Source organism: Rhyacophila brunnea, unplaced genomic scaffold, assembly GCF_057557595.1.
Source record: "Rhyacophila brunnea isolate RB1 unplaced genomic scaffold, BYU_Rbru_1.0 scaffold_9, whole genome shotgun sequence".
In the NCBI taxonomy this organism is placed as follows: domain Eukaryota; kingdom Metazoa; phylum Arthropoda; class Insecta; order Trichoptera; family Rhyacophilidae; genus Rhyacophila; species Rhyacophila brunnea.
This window is the reverse complement of record NW_028233361.1, coordinates 35,927,670-35,952,698: the sequence shown is the minus strand read 5'-3', so window position 1 is coordinate 35,952,698 and position 25,029 is coordinate 35,927,670. Positions and strand designations below refer to the sequence as shown.

The window sequence follows — 25,029 nt, the reverse complement described above, 5'->3', positions numbered from 1 at the left end:
TCTCTAATAGTTAGTATATTTATATTATGTTACGACGCTAATCCATCGAAACTTTGATACGAGTAGTATAAATTGTGTATTATATGGAAAACGTAAAATCGAATCTGAACTCAAAAAACAGATAGATGTTAGGTCGGGCAGTCTGAATGCGGGAAAATACTATATCAGGTATATGCCTCACACAATGAAAATGAGAAGGGTAGTTGGATACACAATTATTGATTAATTATAATATAATATGTCAATACCCAGTTACTAAGATTGATTGCGAAGTATTGAGATACTTAGGTAATACTTACATTCGTCACTGACCTATCACGTTGACCTTGCTCTTAATAAAACTTTTCACTCAAACATTTCCCTAGTTAGCAGTTTCTCGAAGCGTTGGCAATTTCTCATTACCGTTCATCCTTGGACATCTCATGATATAACATTGTCGGTATAATACTACTTACTTACATGGTTTTCGCATTAGTTTTCAGGGTTACTGGGCAGTTTTCACTATGTTATATTGAAGGGCTTATGTACTGCGTACTTGTGTGTGACGTTCGGAAATATTGTGTTATACATACAATGATAATAATATACCTACAATATTAACCTTCTCTCTTTAAGAGTTCCCAGTTAAATTACTACTTTAATTAAAACAAAATATTATAATATTTTGGAAAGTATCAAAGTACATAATTTAAACACTCAGTAACATTTTTAATTTTAAAACTATTATTATTCGATGAATAGTTCACAAGATTTAAGAATGTATCATTTGTTAGAGAGAGAAATTCGAAGTCGTATCCATCGGATACTGACAAATGTGCTTTATCAATTAACAAATCCTTGCCATACATACATAATCTCGTGTCCGGAAACTTCTAAATATGCAGTTCGCCGTATCACACTTCCAGATAATTATTTATTAATTACCACATTTAAATAGCATGATAATTATATCGAATTTCCACCTAATCGTTACGCGGTAGGCGCGTCTTTAGCGTCCAATGTATTAAAGACCGTCTAATCTCTTTGGGTCGTATAGTACTGACATAAAAGTCATATCTACATAAAACACGGTTTACACTTTGCAGGAAGCCAGCAGCATACAAATTTTGGAAATAGTCGATATACTGGATTATTTGTTAGATTAGGTTAGGTTAGGTTTTCATTATTGAACTCATGAATTTGCCCAAAATCAGCTATGAAAATTGAATTATTGTTCATATTGAATCTAGTAAAATTAGAGATCGTAGTATGTCATCTCTTTCCGACAATAATAAAACCCACGGCGAACTGTGCCACGGTGAAATGTTTTACGTAAAATTTACATGTATCCACACAATCTTGCCATAATTAACTAAAAAATATGCGTTAAAGAGTTATAAAATTTTGTTAAAATTGGCGATTATCTTTTATGATTTTGAATAAAATATTAACAAAATGTATAGGTAAATCGTTTTACAGTGGCACCATGGGTACGGCAAATGCGTCTTGCAGTTGTAGTGGTATTGTTTGCTAGCATTGAAAAAGGCATTGTCGCAAGCAATTCAATACACGCGCGAATCGTCTATGGTGCCACTGTAGAATGATTTACCTATACATACCTACGTACCTCAATTTCTAGATGGCTCGAGGTGTTCCAACTTGATTACTTTTTTAATTACTCGAGTAATTATTAAATACATATACCTGCCTCGTAGATTATCGATGCATTTTTATAATTAAATTAATACATGTTTTAAGCTTAACTTATTTGATATGTATAATTACTTGATTGCGTAAATTTACTACAGCTTTTATTAGGCACTTAAAAATAATATGTAACATACATCAGATATTTTTTAAATGCATTACAAATAATCAGCATAATTGAAGAGCTTTTTGTCTATCTATTTTTAGTAAGCTACGAAGTCTAAGCTGATGATTATTTTGCTGTACATAAACACAGACTGCCAATCGCTGCGTTTGACAATCGCGTACGCTTTTGAGACACAAAATTCCCTGATGTTGAAAAAATTGCGCACATTTTGAGTCGACGTTGGCTTAATTCTGTTAAATGCCACGATCAGTCTTTGAACGTGTTGTGTTTTCTGTCCACTTTTTTCATGTAGAAAATCGTTTTTTCAATTAATATTTGACAATAAAAAAAATCCCGAATCCCGAGAAAAGATTCCCGTCGGGAAATTCCCGAAACCCAACTCTAGCTGTACATTTATACACTATTTAGTTACATTCTATTTTTACAAGATTAATGATGAATGGATATTTAAAAAAAAATACATAATATTTATTTTGTACAGTTAACGAGTTAAGTTATAGTTAAGTTGGGAAAAGAAAAATAGGGTTGTATTACAAAAAAATATCTAAGTTTTAAGGATGTAAAGAAAGTATGTATCAAATCACATCTCGCAAGATAAAAAAACACACACGGAGAAATCTCATATAAATAATGTACGCGTAACCTTTGTGTATCATATATTCAGATTTTAAAGAGAAAGTGTGTTGATGTTTATCTAGGAAAATGTGATTCGCAGTTTTGAAATGTTGACATTTTCTCTAGACTGATCGTTCTAATATTGTATTACACTTTTACAAGTTATCGTTATTTTTGTGATAAATGAGTTTTGTTGGAATATTCAAAATGAGGTATCATTTATCTTCCCACTGTCTTGTGGGTTGACGATTTTTTTACGTAAAAAAATATGAAAGCTGTATGTTATTTTTCACAACGAATCGCCGTATTTTTAAAACTATGTTCTGCTAGCCTCCATTATTGTGTAGACCTAGATTTGTTTTTATATATTTTATATTATAATATTAAAGTTAACTTACCTCTGTGTCACTACAGGTCAAATCCTTGGCTTCCTTTGCTAATACTGTTCCAGTCTTTGTATTTATTTTACAGATCAGATTTTTGAAGATGCTTAGGTACTGCATTTTTACTCTGCTATCATTCTTTGGGGTACGTACTATAAAATGGGAAGAGAATCGATAAAAAACCAAACAAAAAACGAAAAATTAAACCTGATGACAATCATAACTGTTGGTATGATATTTATATCGGTGAAAAAACATTGACATATCGGTGATAGTTCTATAGTTGGCAACACTGCTCGCAATGATATGACACTCTTTTGTTTCTTTTTTTATATTTTATATTCCTTTGTTTCATACAGCGATTATTTCATCTTATATCACACGTCATAATAAAACATTATGTAATCTTGAAATCTCTAAAATATAATAAAATCATGTTAACCAGTAATAAATCTCAATAGTATTTACGTCAAGAACAAATTTTAATTAACTAACACACTAGAAAAATTACCAATTCGCAGTGCTACCTTTCAACACATTTTAAAATTGGTGTTCACTTGTATGATTTCTCTCACCTTGCCCCTTAAGTTTTATCCCTGTCTTACTCTCTCCTACACTTTTAAATATGTTTTCTATCATGTGTTACTGATAGACGGTTAGATAAATCAAGACAAATTAAAGGTAATGTGCCGCAAGATTATATCGGTAACAACTTTCGATGTTTTGTATTTACTCTATAAAAGAATCACTTTTGCTTATAACTGAAAATATTTAATTCTCTTTACACTATCTACAGGGTGGGGAAAACTTTTTGGATAAAGGGCCAAATTCAAGAATTCAAAATGAGCGGGCGGGCCGCAAGTAAAATACCATTTTTAGATACACACTATTTATTATCACGAAAAATAAACATTACAAAAAAAATAATGAGAAGAATGAAACTGTTGTACATTTTTGAACATTTTTTAAAATTCAGGTGTTAATTTTGTAGTTAATATTCTCAAAACTGCTTGTAAATGGGCATCGGAGATAATTGATCGTAAAGAATTTTTATTGAGATTCATGATCGAAAATGATTGTTCACATAATATATAGGTTGATCCAAAAAATAACGAACATTTTTCTTGCATAATCTTTAAGTTGGTCGAATTTATCTGAATTAAGGGCATTGTAAAATTTGGAGACTTCTTCACGACGATGTAATTCTTTTAAATCAGTGCCACACTGCAGATCAATAATCTCAAGTTGTAGCTCTGTCGGCACACTATCAATATTTATTGAAATCGATGTTCAATGTAGAAAATAGTGGTTACATAGTGTGAGACGAGATGCAAGGAAGACGTACTGACATAATACATTTACGAAACAACAAATTCAAGTTATTCGTAATTAGAAGTACAATTAATGATGGCGGGCCCCAAAAAAATACCCGGCGGGCCACAGTTTGCCCCCCCCCCCTGCACGGGTAGATCTACAGTTCCATTGCTTGGTAATATTTTTTTTAATGATCGTAGCGCGTCTATTCTATATACAATACTGTTTTCGGCTCGCTACTATTATAACTTATAACTAATATTAAAACTTATTGTAACAATTACAATAAGATAGCCATCTAAACAGTCAAAACTGACTATCTCGCTCTGAAATTTATCTTAGTTAAGAGAGGTCCTGTTAAAACATTGCACTTATTGTAATAATTACAACTAATATATTGTAATTTTTACAATAAGTGCTAATATTTCAATACATTCCTACACTAGATAGCTGTTGTAGCGGCCGAAAGCAGTCTTGTGTATAGGATAGGCTGATTGAACAACTGATATGGTAGCTAACATCAAATCCGGAAAAAATGCCCAAATTTTTAACAATATCTTCGTAGTCAAAAGCGTAAGGCACTGACTTCTCATACCGGGAATTCCACGTTAGATTCTCGATCACAATATTATATCAAATACATCGATTTTCTCAAGCCTATGAATTAATGTGATGGTTTCACTATTACAAGATCCGCATCATTCAAGCAGTTAAGAATTCAATAATTATCGAACGTAACTGACTAACCTCGGTAATTTAGACCTCCCATTTTTTGATATTATTTGAAATAATTCGAGTTTTAGTATTACATAATATTATATAGTAATTTTATTTCATTTATTTGGATAACCATGTTGATATAATGCTATGACAGATTTACGATGTGAAAATTCCCAACTTGCGCAAACATCTGGCGTAAAAGGTAGGCAACACTTTGATATAAAAGACCAACTCCAAAGCCTTTCAAAGTTGTTGTCTCTTATTGAAGTTTGTTCGACATCCAACTTGGCGAGCAAGCTATTGATTTTCCAACGTCCCCTGGGAAGGTTCCATATAATAGTTGCAATAGCACATTATTTATTTATTAATGATAGACAATTAGTTATACATAGATATCAACAACTAACGATGGCCCATGACTTCGTCCTTGCGAAATACGAATATAAATGTAGACAGTTGGCAAATATACATTATGTAGAAATAGACTATTTTTTAAACGTAATATTTCTAAATATATATAAAACGGTTGGATTTAAGCCCACACCTTCCTACTCTCACCTCACCTCACCAATCGACAGCTACTATCTGGGCACTTCACCTACTTGAGATGAATTGGTGCACATGTGCTATTTTTAAGTTTTATCTTGTATCCTTGGAGACTTTTGGGATATCGAGCTGCACCTAAATTGGGACCTATAATGTATTTTATAAGCCATGTAAGTTTCGCCAATATTGTTTCCGAAGTTTTAATCGAACAAATAAATAGACATACAAATGAAAATTATAATACGTACATAATATATTATTTATTAGGTACCTAGTTATATATTTAGTATTTTATGTATCAGGGGAACAGCCAAGACGGCAAAAAGGCAAATATTTTGAAATCACATACTCAAACTTTATTATTAGTAAGTATATATACTTGAAAAACCCTCAAAAATACCGAAAAATACATACGTCTTTCTCTTTTCGGATGAAGGCTTTTACTACTAAGTTATCAATCCACATACTAGTCTAGCAGATATTAACTACTAAATATGCCATGTGGTGTCCATATGCCCTCCAACTGAGGACCAAACATGGCCAAAGAAGAAGAATAATGCTATGTATTTTCAATGAAAAATGTTTATTCAAAAATCATTATATTTATAATATTCTTCTTCTTCTTGGTTGTGCACTCATGGCTGAGGATCGTGACCACATTTAAATTTCGCCATCCTTTGAGCGACCCAGACTTTCCATCCTTCTCGATCTTCCGCTTCTCTCAGGGCAGAATGGATGGTGCCCCCAGTCAGCTCTTTCACTTGGTCGCTCCATCGCGCAGACGCTCTTCCTCTGCTTCGCCTTCCCTGGAGGCTACCCTAAACTACCAGTCTCTCCAGGTTGTCCGGTCCGCGCCTGACAATATGTCAAAAAACTGTAGAATTCTTCTCAGACTTATCGTCGAGAGCCGTTCCTTTATCTTCAGTCTCTGGATGATTGACTGGTTCGTCCTGTGCTCCGTCCAAGAAATGCGAAGCATTCGACGCCAACACCACATCTCAAAGGCATCAATTGCCTTTCGTTCTCTTGCCTTCAGGGTCCACGACTAGACTCCGTATAGAAATATTGAGAACACTAATGTTTGCATAAGCATCATTTTTGTGGTAATCGAAATTCCCCGATCGTTCCATATAGTGGTAAGGCGTGTCATCACATTTTTTGCAATCTGTGTGCGCCTTCTTATTTCCGCTTCGCATCCACCCTTTCCACTGATGGTCGCTCCCAGATATACAAATTTGTCGACTGTTTCGAGGTTTTAGAGTGTACTTGGTGTTGGTAGAAGGTTGGCCCGATCAACAACCATTAACTTGGTCTTATTCCTATTAATAAGGAGGCCGTATTTGCGACTCTCTTCTTCTACTCGGTGTAACAGCTCGGTGAGTTCTCTATAATCAGCAGAAATAAGTGTGGTATCATCTGTTATAATATTAACAATGTTATAAAAAGGCCGCGTAACATTCTCGTAAAAACGATTATAAATTATCACAAAAGAAAATAATATAAAACATGCTTAGAAAGAGATCAATGTGTTATTTTATTGGTACCTACACTATAAATAGAGTAACACCAAATATTACATGGCATTTTTTCTATAATAATATTATATAGATTACGTAATGTATGTAAATAAGTTGTGTATGAACTAATTTGTTACATAATATCGTCTCTGTTCTGGCAGAACACACTAACTGGAGAATACTAGTTTTGAGTAATTTGACTTTTGAAGTTGTTAAAATGTTTGAAATGGTGGTGAATGTGAGTTTATTAAGTAATCGTAAAAAGGATGACTTTAAAATAAAGACTGTTTATTTATTAAGAAGGTTTCCAGACGGTGAAGTTTGAAATAAGGAACATTTTGTTATAACTAACTCAATATGTCATTTTTTCGAATTAGTGTCTTCTGCCAGAACAGTGACGATATGGTCTTTTCAAAGCGCAAAAATTATTTCTCTTTACATTATAGTTACGTCCTTATAAATCTTGGTTACGATTCCAAACCTAATAATTTCATAGTATTGAACGATATCGCTAGTTTCTCACTTTGTAATTTAATTAGTTACGAATGGAACGATACATCAATTCGTGGTTTTATGATACTCTAATAATAATTAGAAAATTGTTGTATTTGACTTATTAAATAATTGCTTAGTATCTAGTTTTTGTAACCGTTGTATACATGAGTCCCTGAAATGAACTGATAATACTACATACTGTACGTTGATGAATTTTTGCGTAGAGCAACTACGAACCGGAAGTTAATTAAAGGTACACGGGCCGGAATTGGTTCGCGACCGTACATTTGGCAGCACTGCCTTACAAAATTATCCAAGCGAAACCGTATATGTGGCAATTACGTATAACGGAATCTGTTCAAGAGATATGTACATTTGTAAATACAGAATCCCCGTTGGAATCTTATCTTGATTACTGTCGGCGCCGTGTTTGCTAATGTCGACAGGGGACACGCATAAAATTGGCGGGATTCGTATACGAAATTCAAAACATGTTTACTTTGGGCCACGTAATTTATTTTGCCTTATTCACATAATATTATAGCAGTGTTAATATTATATTCATGAGTACAAATAATTGGATTTCTTTTTTAGTGCTGTACTTACCGAGCAGTGTTGCCATTGACGTAACAATTATTTGACGGAAGGTGCCACTCACTTTGGTCTTGACAATATTTAAAAAAAATATATTAGCTCCATGATTTACTTATAAGCTTGTTCAGAAGAAATTCCTTCGACGTCTTTATTTTAATGTATATAATTATTTTCCTTTTGACAGTTTTTCAAACGAGTATTTTCCGACTAACTTTCTTCAAGGCATGCTCGCCTTTCATTCCCTTCAAGCTCGTAGGTCACTTCTGCTCTTAAAGCATTTTTCCCTGCTCTCACGTGGTATAGTTGCCAATCCCGATATTCTGGAATGTTTGAATTTTTATGCACCCGTCAATTACATGCGTGGTCGCAGCCATGACCTATTTTGGGTGAAATGTGTTTCCTCATGGCTCACCAGGCACCAATAGCGAGGGCTGTGCGGCTGCTCAATGCACTCCCTAGAGATATATACATTTTTAGCGATGTATTATGTATTTGGTTATTTAAATTTATTGTTTAATTTGTATATTTTTTTAATTTACATCTTTTGTATAAGTAAAATTATTTTTTGCTTTGTTTTTCTCTCTACTAAGTTAATTTACCTACACTTTTTATTCGAAATGTCATGTTGTGAACGTATTGAATTAATAATTTGTTATGTGCTCAATTTGTCTTCTTTAAATAAATAAAATATATATTATATGCTATTTACATAATAAATTATATAGTAGGTTTTAAAATAACTGGGATATTTTCGCAGCAAGCGAATATAAAAATGTGATCGTGAACATCGTGCTGTAATCCAACTGCGTATAAGTAAGTACTAAGTTGTATTAACAAAAAAATAGGTCAAAGTACTCAAAACAAAACTATAACATTAATTTCTTCCCACTGCGTCGTGTTTTGAGGGCGCGTTCTACTATGTAATAAATGGAAAAACTACAGAAAATTGCACAGTGGTACATGTTTATTATTTACTGGTCATAATGAACGCAATGGACTCGTAAAAAATGCATTATCGTATTTTTTATGAGGCCTTGCGCTTTATTTTTCGAGAAATAAAACCCTGAAATACGACTTTCACTCACGCCATCGCTAATTCATTTTGTTTTACATTATACATGCATTTCTTATTATTAATTTTGATTTGCGCGCTGTTTCTGGGTGAACTCTTTGAAATTTATTGTTCTTTCGCCTGCTATGTGATTGGCATAATTTTATGTTTACTTATTATTACGGGGTAGAAAATAATATTAAGCAGCATATGGAAACATAGAGAAGCTATAATTTTCAAAGGTACGGGTAGATAATGGTAAAGAATTAATATTCGTTGTGTTAAGTTGACTTGACATTTTCACATTATATAGAGCAGTGCTGGTAAACCTATGGCATGCGAACGATTTATTTTGAAGAGAGAAAAAATACCTATATTTAATAATTAATGACAGATCGCATTGTATAAAAAATATCAGGCAAATACTATTCAAGAATAAGCATTACGTTTAATATAAATAATATACACTTGCATAATTCGGTTCTTAGGCTTTATTTGTCACATATAATATTATCGCACTCACCTTATCAGGCGGCAGGTGATGCCGCACCGCAAACCTTTAATTTTGATCGATGTACAATGCTTGAGAACACTGTAGCGAGAGAATGCGTCATCTGGTCTGAGAAATTCTGGTATGAATTTGTGCGTAAAGAACCAAACTAATTAATACAGCAATACATAGTTCCATTTCATAGAAAAAATGGCTGTACCAAATAAAGAACAAAAACTTAGTGGATCTGTAGTAATTCTGGCAGAAAGTTTTAAAATTGGTGGGCCGAAATGTATTGCGTAATTGAAAAAAGTGAATAAGCTATAATGTGTAGGTACTATACTTTGTGAGTGGTATCTAGAACGTTAAAATTTTTAATAGAATTCTTAAAAACCATTTTTTACCCATGCAGAATTTCTCGGTACGAAAGACAGTCGAAAAATAATATTTGGGATATTTTGACACGCTTATGTAAAAAGGTTCGCCAACCCTGATATGAGTATAGACGATTTTCTAAAACATTTATCGCACTTAGAGGCATGGATCATCAGAGAACACCCATTTCGAATTTTGGATGCATCCTATCATAGTTGACAGCCTATAGGCGTTCCATATTCGATACTCGAGACTGGCTCCAGGAGGAAGATCATCTTAAAGCCTTACCCATTCATAAATACTCTCAAATGTTAGATTCGCATCTTTCGTTCTTAAGTCCCCCAATATCTTTCACTCCCTCTGCTGTAGTATTATACATATGACAAATGGTGTGTCATGTAATAAATAGCTGTATCGATTATTCAAGGAACCCATTTGGTCAGGTGATACGATCTTCAGAAGGGAAACAGTTGTAATTAATTGGAGCGTTTAAACCGCCAGCAAGTCCGAAGCCGATCACAGCGCACGCAATCTTTTTCGCCGTGTCCGTTTTAAACTATTTCCCTTTACCGCTGCGTTTACCTACTGCCGATTTATGAATTACTCTAATATTTTTTCTGTGTTTATATTATCAAAATTAAGATATTTGCACATACTGATTTTACTTATCCACTTTGTCTGTTAAATTGTAATGTAAATGAAAATATTTTTACATACAGCAGAAATATATCTGAGTTTATTGACAGTTAATTGGAGTAGTCATCGTATATCACTCGTGGAGCAATAATCCATAGTAGTCGTTGCAGGGCTATTCTCTAGATATAACTTCAATATCAATAAAAAGTGATAAATATGATATGTCGTATTCAGGCAATTATCTCGAGAAGTTAACTGTTGGGGTAATATTTTTAACACGGCCGCTCATGACAACGTTAATCGCGAGCAGTGTCAAAATGTCGCTGAGTAACACAGTTAACACATTTTATTTGATTATAAATGCATCTGATTAGAATATCCAATTGGATAAAAAAAAAGTCGCAGTGCAATGACGTGTTAAGAGCGCACATAAGTGATACGGAAAATAATTTTAAACAGTATGTGGAACGAAATTTTGGCCATGTTGCCATTCGGAGAGCGATAGTCGACCTGTTTGCACGTCAATTTGTTTTGTGATGGCGTCGGAGGAATATATTCTTAAATCGTGGAAATATGACTTAAAAACGTTCCGCATGTACTTGAAAAAAGAAAACATGTCAATGAATATACTATTATTATTACGAATATAATAATAAACATAACATAAAAAGGACGCATGTTGAATTTTTATGACAAATTATATTTCGTTCGGCTCGCGTCATTTGCACAATCCGCGCATCGCCTAGTCACGATCTTTTTAGACCATGCCTCAACTGAAGTATAGCCTTAACAAACACATAACTTTTTGATGGTTTCACCAGTGTGGCTCGAGTATACATTATAATCAGATAACACAGAATTAATGGGAACTGAAATACCTAACGGGTTTGGAGTAAGAGACAACCGATCTCGAATGAGGAAGAATATGGGATAAACTTAAACACGTGTCAAGAATACGTCATTCTAAACTTGTCCTTCGTTCTGACAACTGCTCTCGGTTTATGCACTGACGCTCATTCAATATTGGTGTATTTGAAGGTTGCAACACACACTATTGCACGTCTATTATGTTCATTTACGTAGGACACTCACACATTCAAAACCCTGCTTCAAAATGTAGTATATTGAGGTATAGCCTATCTGAATTATATTTATTTATTTATTCTGTGATTATAATCTACGTATATTTTCACATTGTTATCTATCTTAGGTAGCTATAAAAGTTAACGTCAGTTTATATCAATTGTTTTTGTGACTTAAGTGCTTCATTATCGACTGAGACAGTTAGTTATCTTTTAAGTCGATCATTAACAATAATTTATAGTGTTATTTAATTTAAATAATCGTTAAAAGGGTTAACAATCTTTTTAATATACATGGCATTTATTTTAGAGAGCAATGTAAAACGTAGTAACTATGAATTCATGATTAATTTATATTTTAAATCATTTATTGATTAAAAAAAATATACATAAAGTAATTAAAAACATATCTTATCAGACCCAAACTCAATTTTTCCATCAATTCAACAACAAATAAATTATGTAATAAAAAGAGAAATATCTCCGAAATTTGTAAAACAATTTTTGTAAACTAAACAATAGAAGTCGTTTTTATTGAAAACATTATTTAAATGAGGAACCTTGGGTGGTTATAATAGCGCAGCGGTGGTGAATATATGGCACGTAGGGAATTCTGCTGGCACGCGAAAGAATAATTGTATATATGCGGGATTGTCCCGAAAACCGAGTCCTTGTTCCGAATCTTAGTTGAACCACAACTGGGACGTAAAAAATACCGATTTTTACAGTTAGCTTAGAATGACTGGTAGTGTGTGTGTTTTTTTTGTTTTGAAAAAGGTACTAAACAGAAAAAAACAGTAGCCTAAATGAATCAGGAATTAAATCTAACATTGAAAAAACCCTCCGTATTGAAAAAACATGGAAAGAAAATAAATTAAAAAAACTCTCTATGACGATTACGTGCGGTTTTTTTTGTGAGGAAAAGCCAAAATGATTTTCATTTGGGTTCTTAACGAAAAATTTTCATGTTGGAAAAGCAATTTGACGGATTTTGAACCATTTTTTTGTTGGGTAGAAAAACTGATCGGATGGAAAAAATAAGAAGTAAAGTTAAAACACGAGTAATGCTATTCCTAATTTATGTTTTCCCTCAATACTAACCCTCAGCACGAATTTTCAATAATATACTAATTATATTATTAATAATACTTCGACCGAAGGTTCTTGATGGAATTTGAATTTCAATTCAAATAGATTTAAGTTTTGTACTAATCCATGAGTTTACACAGTGCTTGAAGATGCCGAAAGGCGAAACTCGGGTCGAAAAAAACGACTCAAATCGAATAGTACAAAACTTAAATCCATTTGAATTTATATACTTATATGTTTTTTTAGCATAGCACGTAAGTCTAAAAAGGTTCGTTATCGCTGCCATAGGGGAACGAAATTGTCAAAATATGACAAACCCCTTTTGTTTTCCATACAAATTGATTACACGTGGAAGCAAACACAAAGTAGGCAGGTAGGTATATAGGTACTACGTTATTTGAGTCGCTTAGAATCATAACTCACATATTGCAATTTTGTCGTTTTTTAGTTAAATATGCCAAGTGATTCTAAATGAATTAATCTATATACCGAAAAATAGTTGAGTATTAAAAGTCAATTTAAACCATGTGAAAATCGTTGACAAAGTTCATTTTTGGTGTAATATGTCGTATATTTCAAAGAATAGAGTTTTGTCACCAACGCCTTCCTAACCAATCGGGGAGCTCTATTTCTCATAGTATGCTGTATGTCTGCAATGTTAGGAGTGTTAGGTATATATATTTAAAAAAAAAGTTATTCGACTCTCTCACTCATTAATATTCTAGGGAGTTCAATACTGTTCTTCTAATTACAAAAAATAGTGCTCTGTTGGTTTTTAGCGATTATCTCAAAACTTGATTTTTGGAATATGTGAGTTATGATTCTAAGCGACTCATTTGTGTTTCTGTTAATTACATTTTATAATGTTTCCTTATCAATGATGATGATCAGTAAACATCATCAATTTAATTGAAGATACGTCAATCGATCAAAATTGATGAATGTTCCCCTGACTAAACAGAAAATAAACTGTCACTATTTTTCCATTACCTATTCTAGAAAGCAATTTATCTTCCCTTGAAAATGTTCTACGACTATCTTAAATATTAACTAGAACCCTAGCCTGTGTATTACTTATATGGAAAAGTTAGGTTCCTAGTTTTCCGAGCAATATTTACTCCCCTGGGAAAGTTTGCATTGCTAAGCCGTCGTCGGGTTGTTATCTCCGCATCTCGAAGTGATTCCAGTGGGTTTCTAAATATTCTCTAGGGTTAGGTAAAGCCTCAATTACATTGAGCTTCTTTACGAGCTGTTTATTGGCGAATTTAAAAGCGGGCGATTCAGCTACTGCGATTTGATGATTACACACAAAAGTTTTCCATTCGCTGAGAAGCCACAAGCCAGTGACTATTTTGACAGAACGTAGTTCGTTTTTTTATCGGGAGGTTGGTACTGCGCTCTACTGCGCAGACGCAGTAGACCCACACGCCGGCGTGTAGCGTGTAAAGTTGACCGGCTTTCAACTTTTCTCGGTAGAGTGTTTACAAGCTGCTTATTAGCTTATTCGATGATTGCACTGGGCGACTTTACAGGCAGATTGTAAATTCGCCAATAAACAGCTCGTAAAGCAGCTCAATGTAATTGAGGCTTAAGTTATATATTGTACCAAAATACCACATCACTAATAGTTCAGTAGCCGAAGTCGACGGTTACAATGTAAAATGTACGTAAAACATTTCACCGTTGGCTTTCTTATCGGAAAGAGATGACCGTGTACTATATGGTTTCCAATTTTATTAGATTCAATATGGACATTAATTCAATTTTCATAGCCAATTTTGGCAAAATTCATGAATTCAAGAATGAAAACCTAACCTAATCTACTTCAACCTAACAAATAATCCAGTATATCGGCTATTTTAAAAATTTGTTTGCCGCTGGCTTCCGGCAAACCGACAAAAACCGTGTTTTATTTAGATATGAATTTTATCTCAGTACTATACGACCCAAAGTGGTTGGACGGTCTTTAATATACAACCATATATTTCCGATACAACATTTCACGGTGAAGTGTGATACGGCGAACTCCATACGTACAAATTTTCGGACACGGACACTAGTGAAGAGATATTCTGAAATAAACCGGTTTTGTGCGCCATTTTTTCGAGATGGCGGCGTCTTCCGGCGTGCGCCAAGGTCTAAAACCATAAACTATAAAATACGAGTATATCTAAATATCAGAATATCCGTACCCTTTTCACGCCGAACCTACCCTGATACTGGCAAATAATTGATTTAGACCAATGCATTATTATGATTCGGAATTTTTGTGATATACCAGTACAGTATCATATTTTAAATTTAACTTTTAGTAACGGAATATCAGAAAGTGAACACGTGTTTTATAAGTTTAATTTAACTTGTAGAATTTATCTGAGCATAGTTTCCAGGGTGATCAATCACAGTGCCTATTATTAATTGAGTTAGCATTTACTTGGTAGAATTCCATTTTAAAAGAAATGAAAATATAATTAATATTAAATTCTACAGGTTTTTTAAAAAGGTTTGTCGATAGCTATTTCGGTTGTAACACTATTATCGAGACTTGATAATGGTATTACAACCGAAATAGCTATCGATAAACCTTTTTAAAAAACCTGTAGAATTTAATATTAATTATATTTTCATTTCTTTTACAATGCCTATTGTTTATATCAAGGCCTGAACAAAAACGATGCATGAGTGCGAGTGAGAAAGTATTCGGCACCCTTACAATCTCTTTGACACGCGCTAGAGTAAGATAAAAGGTCTACATTTGTGTAAGCTAGTTTCCAAAAATATCGCCATCAAATCGGGGCAAAACGCTTCACACAGCGTCGATAACTTGCGAGCTCGTGTTGCTAAAATTGATATTTTTGTGTTAAACATAAAGTCAGTGGTAAATATTTTTAGTTAATTAAGTAGAAAAGATGGTTCTGTGTGTTGTCTTAAAATGTGGTAGCCGTACTGATATGCAAGAAGATGGTATAACGTTTCATAGGTAAGTTGATACATGTTCGTGATAATTTATTTGTATTTTATTATATATTTTAATATCAGTGACCTAGTGTTTTTTTGAAATAACTTAAATTATAGATATCTTTATCTAATGGTTGCATTTTGACCGCTTAAAAATACTATATAACGTAAAAAAATAGAAAATTATATTTTAATTCTGAGCGTCTAGTGCGAGCACTTTGGGCGAGCACTAGCGAAATGGTCTATGGTCTCGAACATTTGTAGACGAATGCGTTTGCTCGCAAGGCAAGCGGCTTCATTTAGCAATGCAACGGGTGGCGTCTAGATGTATCTATAGTCTAAGGTTTATATCCATTTATTTGCATTTAATATTAATTTAACTTAAAAGCGTTGTGTAATTCTTAATTATTACTAAACCAAGTAAACCGTCCATGTGTTATTTTTTGTTATTAATACTAATTACTTAAGTCGAAATAACCAAACGGTGGTGCAGAACCCTGCTGCTGAAAGGAATCTAGAGTAGAAAGTCTCGTTCTTGCAGCCACACTCCCATACACCTAGATCATTGGCAGGACCATACATTTTCATATTCTGTTCTCTCGGCCAAATGAATTTTACGAACAATTAGGTAGAATTATTTTCCTTTTATGTCGTCTTCTTTCCATGCCATGTCTATTATCGGACTCGGTAATGATTCCAGTTTTCTTTTCCCTTTCTGTTGCCGCTTTAAACAGAAATGGTGGGCTGAGTTCAAACCAGTCTCTCAGATTCTTGAACCCGGAAATTCTTCTTCTGTCAGGACCTCGTTTACCCTTGAATGATAAGGAACAGAGGTTGATATATCTAGTTTTTACTATTCTGCTTACTGTAATAGGTAGCTATATTAATTATTTTCATATTTAATATTTTGAACATGCCGCATTATCAATGTTGCCCAACCCACCGACTGATTTTGATCACCCTCTACGATAAAAAAATAAAAACCACAAATAACATCCTTTGTATACAAGTGCGTATCTGTTTTAGTAGTTATATTATGTGCTCTTTTGATGTTATTTTCTGAGTTATACTTTGGGTAAAATTGTATACTAAATTTGTAAAATATACGCACCTTTTTAAGATATTGGTATAATTTATTAATCATTTGATCGGCTTGAAGTGTTTAGAGACCCCTTTTATTTTTTAAACGAATCGGTTGCATCAACTGCATCAAATAAAACTGCTGCTTATTATTATAACCTGAAAACAACAGTGAACAATGTCTAACGGAAATGATTTACTATAATTATGACTTTGACGAGACGATGTTCTAATTATAAGTATAAACATTTACCCATAGTATAATAGGTATTACATAAATTATACTAATTCATTTATTTATTATACATATTGAAAGTGATGGCGTTGCGTTAAAACGGTATAAGTTATCCGAATCATTAAAGAAACGGTCTCTACGTGTAGAGTGAAACCAACGAGCGTTATACATCCCAAATGGATGGTGGAAGCAGCGCCATAAAAGTGATTTTAGTTGTGTTAATTACGCCACAAATTAACTTTTATTGAAGCATCAGTGTTTCGGCGTATCTGTTCTGACATGTTAATATGCGAATGCTTTTAAAATTCAGCATTTTTGCGTAATTTTGGTGAATTGACTTTATGGCGCAAAAGATAATTTGTTGTTAAATATTGTACATAACAATATTTTATTGCACATTTCCCTTGGGTCATGATAGAGTTATACCGTGATATTCGAATAAGTTGCTATGTGGTTTCTGATTGAGTTTTTTTTATCTATGATTTTTTTCACTTACTTCCCATGTGCCTTAAGATATTTTAAATCAAATCTATGTATTTACGTGATCGAACATGACAAATTAATTACAAGATTTTCAGCGTTCACAACTAGATATGAGTAATAAGTAGAGAACTCAATGAAAATAGTGAAATATACAAAACATATTATAATTTAAAAAAAAAAGTCGTGGATCGTCCAGGATCGAAGAAGTTTTTGAAAGAGGCCAAGACCCGCCAAGCATTGTAATGTCACACATGATACTTTCTCATTTTTTATACAGTATACTGAGTGAGCTATACTCACCATCACGGAAGTGGAATATATCAATATCCGACCACAGCTAATATTGCCCTCCCTATAGGCTTCATCGATTGAATGTTAGTTCTACATATTAGGGCTAAGCCACATGGCGCTGTAAATTCTTACTGCGGTACCACAATGCCGATCTTGACTGATTCCATTCGAATTTTAATCGGGTAAAATCAGGATAGCGGTACTGCAGTTTGCGGGTTTTTGTAGCTAACGCCGTGTGACTAAGTACTGGTCCGTTAGAATAACCAATGAGTGAAAGTCACATTTTCTTTTATGTCGACATTCTGATGCAATGGGTAAAGAAAATCCAGCATATATGACGATAGTCGATGGGTTAATTTACATTCAAAGAGTATCTTATCATAGGGTACTTCTTTGAAGACTTTATTTATATAACTGTTTCTAAATGATTATAAAATATTATGTCAAAACATACTCGTATATAAGGAATCCAATCCCGAGCCAAAATTCTGATCCAGGGATTTCGGGATTACAATTTGACAATCCCGGGATTGGCATTTTTTCCATTGTTAATATAAAATTTTTATATTTACAAATAACATTGATAATATCGGTCAAAAGTAAATCTAGTATAATTTATACTATTTAAGACATTTATTGTTAATATTATATACGTTCAATCTTGGAAATACACAAGTTTAATGGAGCAAATAATATTGTAATATAAATAATAATGTGAATTTAATAGGAGATTGCTGTTTCTGATAGTAAAGACTTAATGAATGGATTAGCGAGATTTAAAATAGTAAAGCAAATAATCATGGCGTACTTATGGCCTTTCCGCTTCGTAAATCTAATTAGTCAGCCAAATATGAAACTGCCGTAAAACGTATGATATCATGGTGGAATTACTTTGTTAAAAGTGCGAAGCATTGTTTTTTCCAATCTTTCCATTTTTAATAATGTATGTGAAAAAATAAAATGAATCGGCAACCTACACATGGGTATAAATCAAACTTCATTCAAACTCAGTTTATTTCTAATGTAATTATTTTTTATTAAAAGTATTTTTTCTGTTATTAAAATTGATAAAAAAAATCAATCCCGAAATCCCGGGATTATGTTTATCAATCCCGGGATTCATAGGTATCGAAAATAGCTCGGGATCCCTACTCGTATATCTGTAGTTGAATAAATATTATGTAAATTGAAATATCGCAAATGAATAAAATATAGGTATGTAGATTTAGTTCATACAATTTCTACGATCTCTGCATAAAGTACCTCAGTTATTTTTATAAAATAAAATAGAGTGTAGGTATTCTTGAAGTGCTTATGGAAATTTTAGTACCTACGCAAGATACCTTTGTAAGTATTATTATCGAGGAAAAAATGCAAAAGGTTATGGAAGCGACTGTTTTCACTATTAGGTACAAAGATAAAATTTCCACTGAAACATTTTTATACCCCTTGGAGCTAAAATTTCATCGGGTGCATACAAATTTTTGCTTATCGTCGTAATTACCGAGAAGATTGGAAACGAAAAGGTTCAGTGAGTGTTCTCGGAAAACTGTGACATTTTATATTAAATTTCGCTTCAGACTTTCACGGGCATTCTCAAGAGAGACATTTTGTAAAAATTATAAAATAGTGCTATGCCTTATTACTTTATTTTGTCCGACAATATACACACCACTATTTCGTTTCTTGAATTAATATATTTTTTAATTAACCTTTTTTTTATTCAACGAATAAGTAATTCACAAGATTTAAGAATAAAACATTATAATTATTGAACATACATAATTTTGAAAACACTTCTGAGAAAATATATTATAACTAATAGAAAAAATCTTTTTGAAAAAAGTAAGACACCCCCACAGGATCGAACCTGCATCTCTCGGGTATCGCACCCATGCACATAGACCACTATGCTAAAGGCGAAATTTTAACTAATGGCTTTTAATACTCTCCAATAGTTTTATTGTTCTCAGACGTGTTTTCAAAATTATGTATGTTCAATAATTAGAATGTTACATTCTTTTTTTTTTGTGATTTTACCGAGGCTTTGACTGCGACTCGCTGTCATATCGCCTCTTCTCTTCTAGAAGAGGATCCGTCGATCAGGTCCTCACTCCTATTCTGTTAAATAGCTTTATAATTATTTTGCCTAGCTCTTCCGTCTTTCTTTCTTTCTTCTTTAGACGCCAGTGTTTTATGCACCAGAATCGCTCTCCTCCGTATCCATCCCCTCTGTATGTTCGATACATCGTATAATCATTGAATTTTAGATAGTCTAATTCAGACCTCAGCCAAGTCTCTGAGATTAATGCTATTGTTATTTTTTGTCTTATTGAGTAAAGTTCTATATCATTATTTTTTTGCTTCATACTTCTGGCATTCCATTGTAAAATCCTAATTTGTTTTTTAATATCCATTTTGTTGCAGAACCTCCCCTAGAATTTCTCCTAAATTTCCTTCTTTGAAATTTTTGCATACCCAGTCCACTGCTTTAATTATTAGTTGTTTAAATGTTACATTCTTAAATCTTGTGAATTATTCGTTGAATAAAAAAAAACCAGTTAATTTAAAAATATTAGCAAGTTCAAGTAAGTTACAACAACAAAATCTTCGAGTGATCCATGACGTCGGTTAGTAATTAAAGTAATAAGTACCTACTTTGATTTAAAATACAAAAGCCGATCGCCAATAGTAGCTCAATTTGGAAAACGTTTCAGAGAGTATTAAAAGCCATTAGTTAAAATTTATCGCAAGTAAGTATGATGCCTTTAGTATAGTGGTATATGTGCATGGGCGCGATACCCGAGAGATGCAGGTTCGATTCCTGCGGAGGTGTCTTAATTTTTTCAAAAAGATTTTTTCTTTTGGTTATAATATATTTTCTCAGAAGTGTTTTAAAAAATATGTGTTTTTAAGATAATTGATAAATTTTCCGTGAACTCATTCAGACTACTCTTCTGCAACATCTTCTTGGCTACGCTTCTAGGCGCCGTTGTCTACTAAATGAGAGGAGCTTGTTAGTTTATAATGGAAGTGCGATTAAAAATGGGCGGAGCATGTTAGTTCACAGTTTCATCACGTAGCCAAGAAGATGTTGTTGATGAGTAGGTTGACGGATGACAATAAGCCCTCCGGGAAAAATGCAAGACTCGACTACGATTATAATTTAGATTTCTCCGCACTAACGCAAAAATTATTTATTATTGTTTCAGGACAAACATTACCTCTGTGTGATGGCTTCCGATTCACCGGACCAGAACGTGGCTCAATATTTTTCCCTCTGCAATGACTTCATCCACGCTGCGAGATTAAGAGATGGTTGTGTGCTTATCCATTGGTGAGTTTTCGTTTGTTAACTAATACAAACAATACTTTGTTACTTAGTTAATTGTATGTTATATCTTTCTCTTCTTTATCGAAGAGCTTTAGTAATGTGATAACAATATACTGTAGTTTAATTTTGATGTGGTAAAGTGGCCGGTGGCCTGGACTATAACGCCGTGGGTCCCAGGTTTAGAATCCTGGGTCTGGCAAGTACACATATTGTTTTTCGATTTGTGTGTGAGTCAGGGTATGGCCCTAATAGGTTGTGCAAGTGGCTGACATCCATTTCTCCTAAAAAAACAAAATCTGTTAATATAAACCTCTACTCTGTGGAGGCCCATATGATCCTATTAGGATCGGACATGGTCGGAAAAAGTGGAAGATGGTAAAGAATGTGCATATTCTGAAAGAAATACACGTAAAGAGATGACTCTCTAAAATATGTCACCAGGGAGTTAAACGGGTTTTTGGCCAATTATCCAGAAGGGAAAGAAATAATTTATAAGTCTAGTTTTAAGCGAAAACATCCAGAAGTCGCATGTCGATGATTCGACCAAATGAAGGACGTTACGAGCTTATCAATCCGGCTTCGGTTATGGTTATACAGAAGAGGACGGATATCTCCATTCTGAAAGAAATTACTTTATAAAATATATATGTTTTGCAGATATTTGGTCGCATAGCCAGAAGGAAAATAATAATTTGGAAAGGCTTGTCGTCAATGGAAATATCGAGGATCGGCGCGGATGAAGGATGAGTGTAGGACGCTACAGCAGGGCTATCCTAAATATTTAACACTGTGACACGTTTCTTTTATTATTATTGCTCCAAAATAACACGGATATCATTCGGAGCAACTCCACGAATAAAGTGGTCATCTACAATAATTGTTAGCATTGTTAATACATCCCATTAGAATATCCAGTTGGAGATTATAATGGGATTATTTGAAATCAAGTAAAACGTTAACTGTGTTACTTAACGACATTAAACGGTTCGCAGTTAACGCAGCCATGGGCGGCCGTGTTAAAAAATATTTCGTCTGACAGTTAACTTACCGGGATAATTAACTGCCTGAATATGACATATCATATTTAACAATTTTTTATTATGAGTTTGGAGTTAAGTGATATGTTAGAATAGCTGGTTTTTCAAAGCCTTCAGCTGAGCGGTTGGCAAAATACATTAATCGCTGGAAGGATATAAATAGAACATTTAAAAGAAGTCAAAATCCTCAACCGTGCGGCAGAAAAGAAACAATGAAATAATCATAAACATATAAGATATATTTAGATTGTTTCTCTACTGTAATATTTGCATAATATGTATATATAACTGGAATGTTTATTCATGAAATCGTTGGACACAAAATTTACGTAAGTAATGTTTAGCCGAGGCAGTGAAGCGCTGTGTTTGTTACTGCGGACGAAATATATTTCAATGTACGAAACGCTTTTAAAGGGATTATTTCAAGATTTTAATGCTAAGCTCTACGGTGGGTAAGTACCTACGTAAGCTTTTCGGAACATTCATTTTATTTCGTTTTCCTCTCGGCCCATAAACCTTGTTCGCCCTTGAATATTATTGTTGTTGCGATCAATGAAGGTCTATGTGGCCTGGATAATTATATTATCCGTTTTATAGTCGTGGTTTTATTGAATCTTGCTAGTAAAATATTTTAAAATATTATGACAATTTGAAACATTATACAAAGTTATTGTCTGAAATGTTTCGATATATTCATTAGTAATAACTATCTAACTATTGTAATCTTTTAGCCTAGGGTCTAGCTAGAACATAGAGGTCTTCAATGATATTACCATGAATTGTAAATAAACAGGGACTCCAATATTGTTAATTCCCTGAGAAATTAAGCATCGGTTGCTTGTTTAACTAATTTGGGAAAATAACATGCCAATCATATGTAATGTGTAATATCAATAGGGTGAGCAATAACCGTGTTCAATCAATTCGCTACGTATTGAAAAAATAAATACTGTGAATATGCTTATGTAAAACAGATGAAATCGGTCCCGATATTTGTTGATTGGTGTGTCCTTGATAACTACATTAAAAACATGGGCATCAGTTCTTCAGTTTCTTAGGGCGTATAACTATGGAAGTTGCCTGTCATTGGTGATAAATGCCAATAGGCGCGTACTGACTGAGCGAGCAGCTTCGGACATTTGCTTTGCGATAATCGCTGCGAGGCAGCCGCGCGCAGCACTTTTGAGCATCGATACACCGATAACAATTGGATCGATCGTGGCAATGCTCGGACGAGGCAGCGCGTGCGTTTGCCTCGGGCGAGTCGCGTACTGACTGACTGAGCAGACGCGAGGCTGCTCACCCAGTCAGTACGCGCCTAATTACTATGTGAATTGCATGAGGTGAGTTTGAGTAAACATTGCTTTATACATTCTTAAGATTGGATCTAGATTTTTTTCTTTAATTTGGTGTTATTAGGATGGAATTTCCGAGTCAAATGAGGGTGAAAAAAACATCTACCACGGGAACTACAACCGTTAACAACCCTTGCTCTAGAGTCTAGAGGATTTGTTTTATTAATTTGTAGTATATCACAATGATTTTAACTTAACTGTATGTGATGATTTAAAATGCAACTAAACAATTTTTGTTTATTTTGTTCCGTTTAGTATGTAATCAGTCTTATTATAAAATTAAATATTTTAATATTTATAAGACGGCTAGCAGGCGATTTAATTTAATAGCCGATTTAAAAGAAAATATATTATAATGTACTCTGGAAATTCTTCGAAGTTTACAAAGAAAAATAAATTTCTGGTAAATAATGCAGGCGTTGTGCGATTTTCTTCAGATGGCTTAGAATTTAAAACTTCCTCCAGCGCAATATCTTGCGTTGGGATATAACTCTTCCTGTAGGACAAAATGTTTTATTATGTGAGGCCGGCCGGGAATAAAGCCTGATTTATTATAGACGGGAAATGTGTGGTGGACGCGTGATGTGCATCATAGATACATGCGACACCTGAGTCATATAAATCTAACGGAGAGGACAACAATAGACGCATATAATATTAATTTGTATTTCACCTGTGTCCAGCATAGGTAAACATAATATTGCATCAGTAAAGTATGTGAGCTAATTGGTTTGGCATTTATTTGACAAAATATAAGTCATTTGATATTATAATACTAAATATTTAATGCGATGTGTCGTCAGTAAAAAAGTTTTATATAATTTATCATTGTTCATGGTGGGCCCGTTTTGATTGAATATGGAATTTTCTCCATTTGGTTCAATAAGATTTAGCAAAGAAAAATTGAATACCTCAGACAACACACGTTCATTTCAAACGTTCATTCTAAAATAACTCCTTAAACCGAGAGATTGAATTAATTTGGATCAATGTTTCATTGTAGCATTGATTGAAAGGCCTCGTACGCACTATAAAATCACATTTACCAGTAACTAGAAAGTGTAAAACGAAAGACACGAAACATGGCCCCCACATCTTGAAGTGGGCCTCCTACCCATCGCTAGGGTTAAAGCCATTAGGACGCTCTACAGAATCGTTTTCTAAATACAGGTAAAATTAACGATATTCGGTGTATTTTTATCGATTTTCTTGTATTGAATAAATCCACTTGAATTATGGAGTTGTCAAATATTGATACACAATAATCAAAAACTACATCACACAACTAGACATTTAAAATTTTTAATACTCTTCAAGTAAAGTAGCGCCCCGCATGTGACTTTTTTACCATTAGGGCAATTTTGTGATGTGTGTATATCTCATTTATCAGGTCGACCCACCACGCCTCCCTACCCCCCAAGAGCCCTGTCAGCTCCCCAATTGTGGGGGCCATGACACGAAACCAATAATGCAACCAAAAACGAAAAACTTGTCAGTATCGCGGAAGTTGCATTTCATGATGGCCTAATCCTGGTG

General features: G+C 33.7%; 1 protein-coding gene across 3 annotated transcripts in view; it reads left to right on the top strand.

The window, feature by feature from the left end:
* Positions 1-25,029, top strand: part of LOC147063556 (dual specificity protein phosphatase 22-B) — a 188,020-nt gene that overhangs the window by 116,899 nt on the left and 46,092 nt on the right. For all 3 annotated transcript variants that reach the window (XR_015072089.1, XM_085959586.1, XM_085959585.1), the window contains exon 3: positions 20,980-21,104. Coding sequence is in view for 2 of the 3 variants with exons in the window: in XM_085959586.1 (XP_085815712.1) it covers positions 20,980-21,104 (125 nt within the window). In the remaining variant the exon portion in view is untranslated. The remainder of the gene's footprint in view (positions 1-20,979; positions 21,105-25,029) is intronic.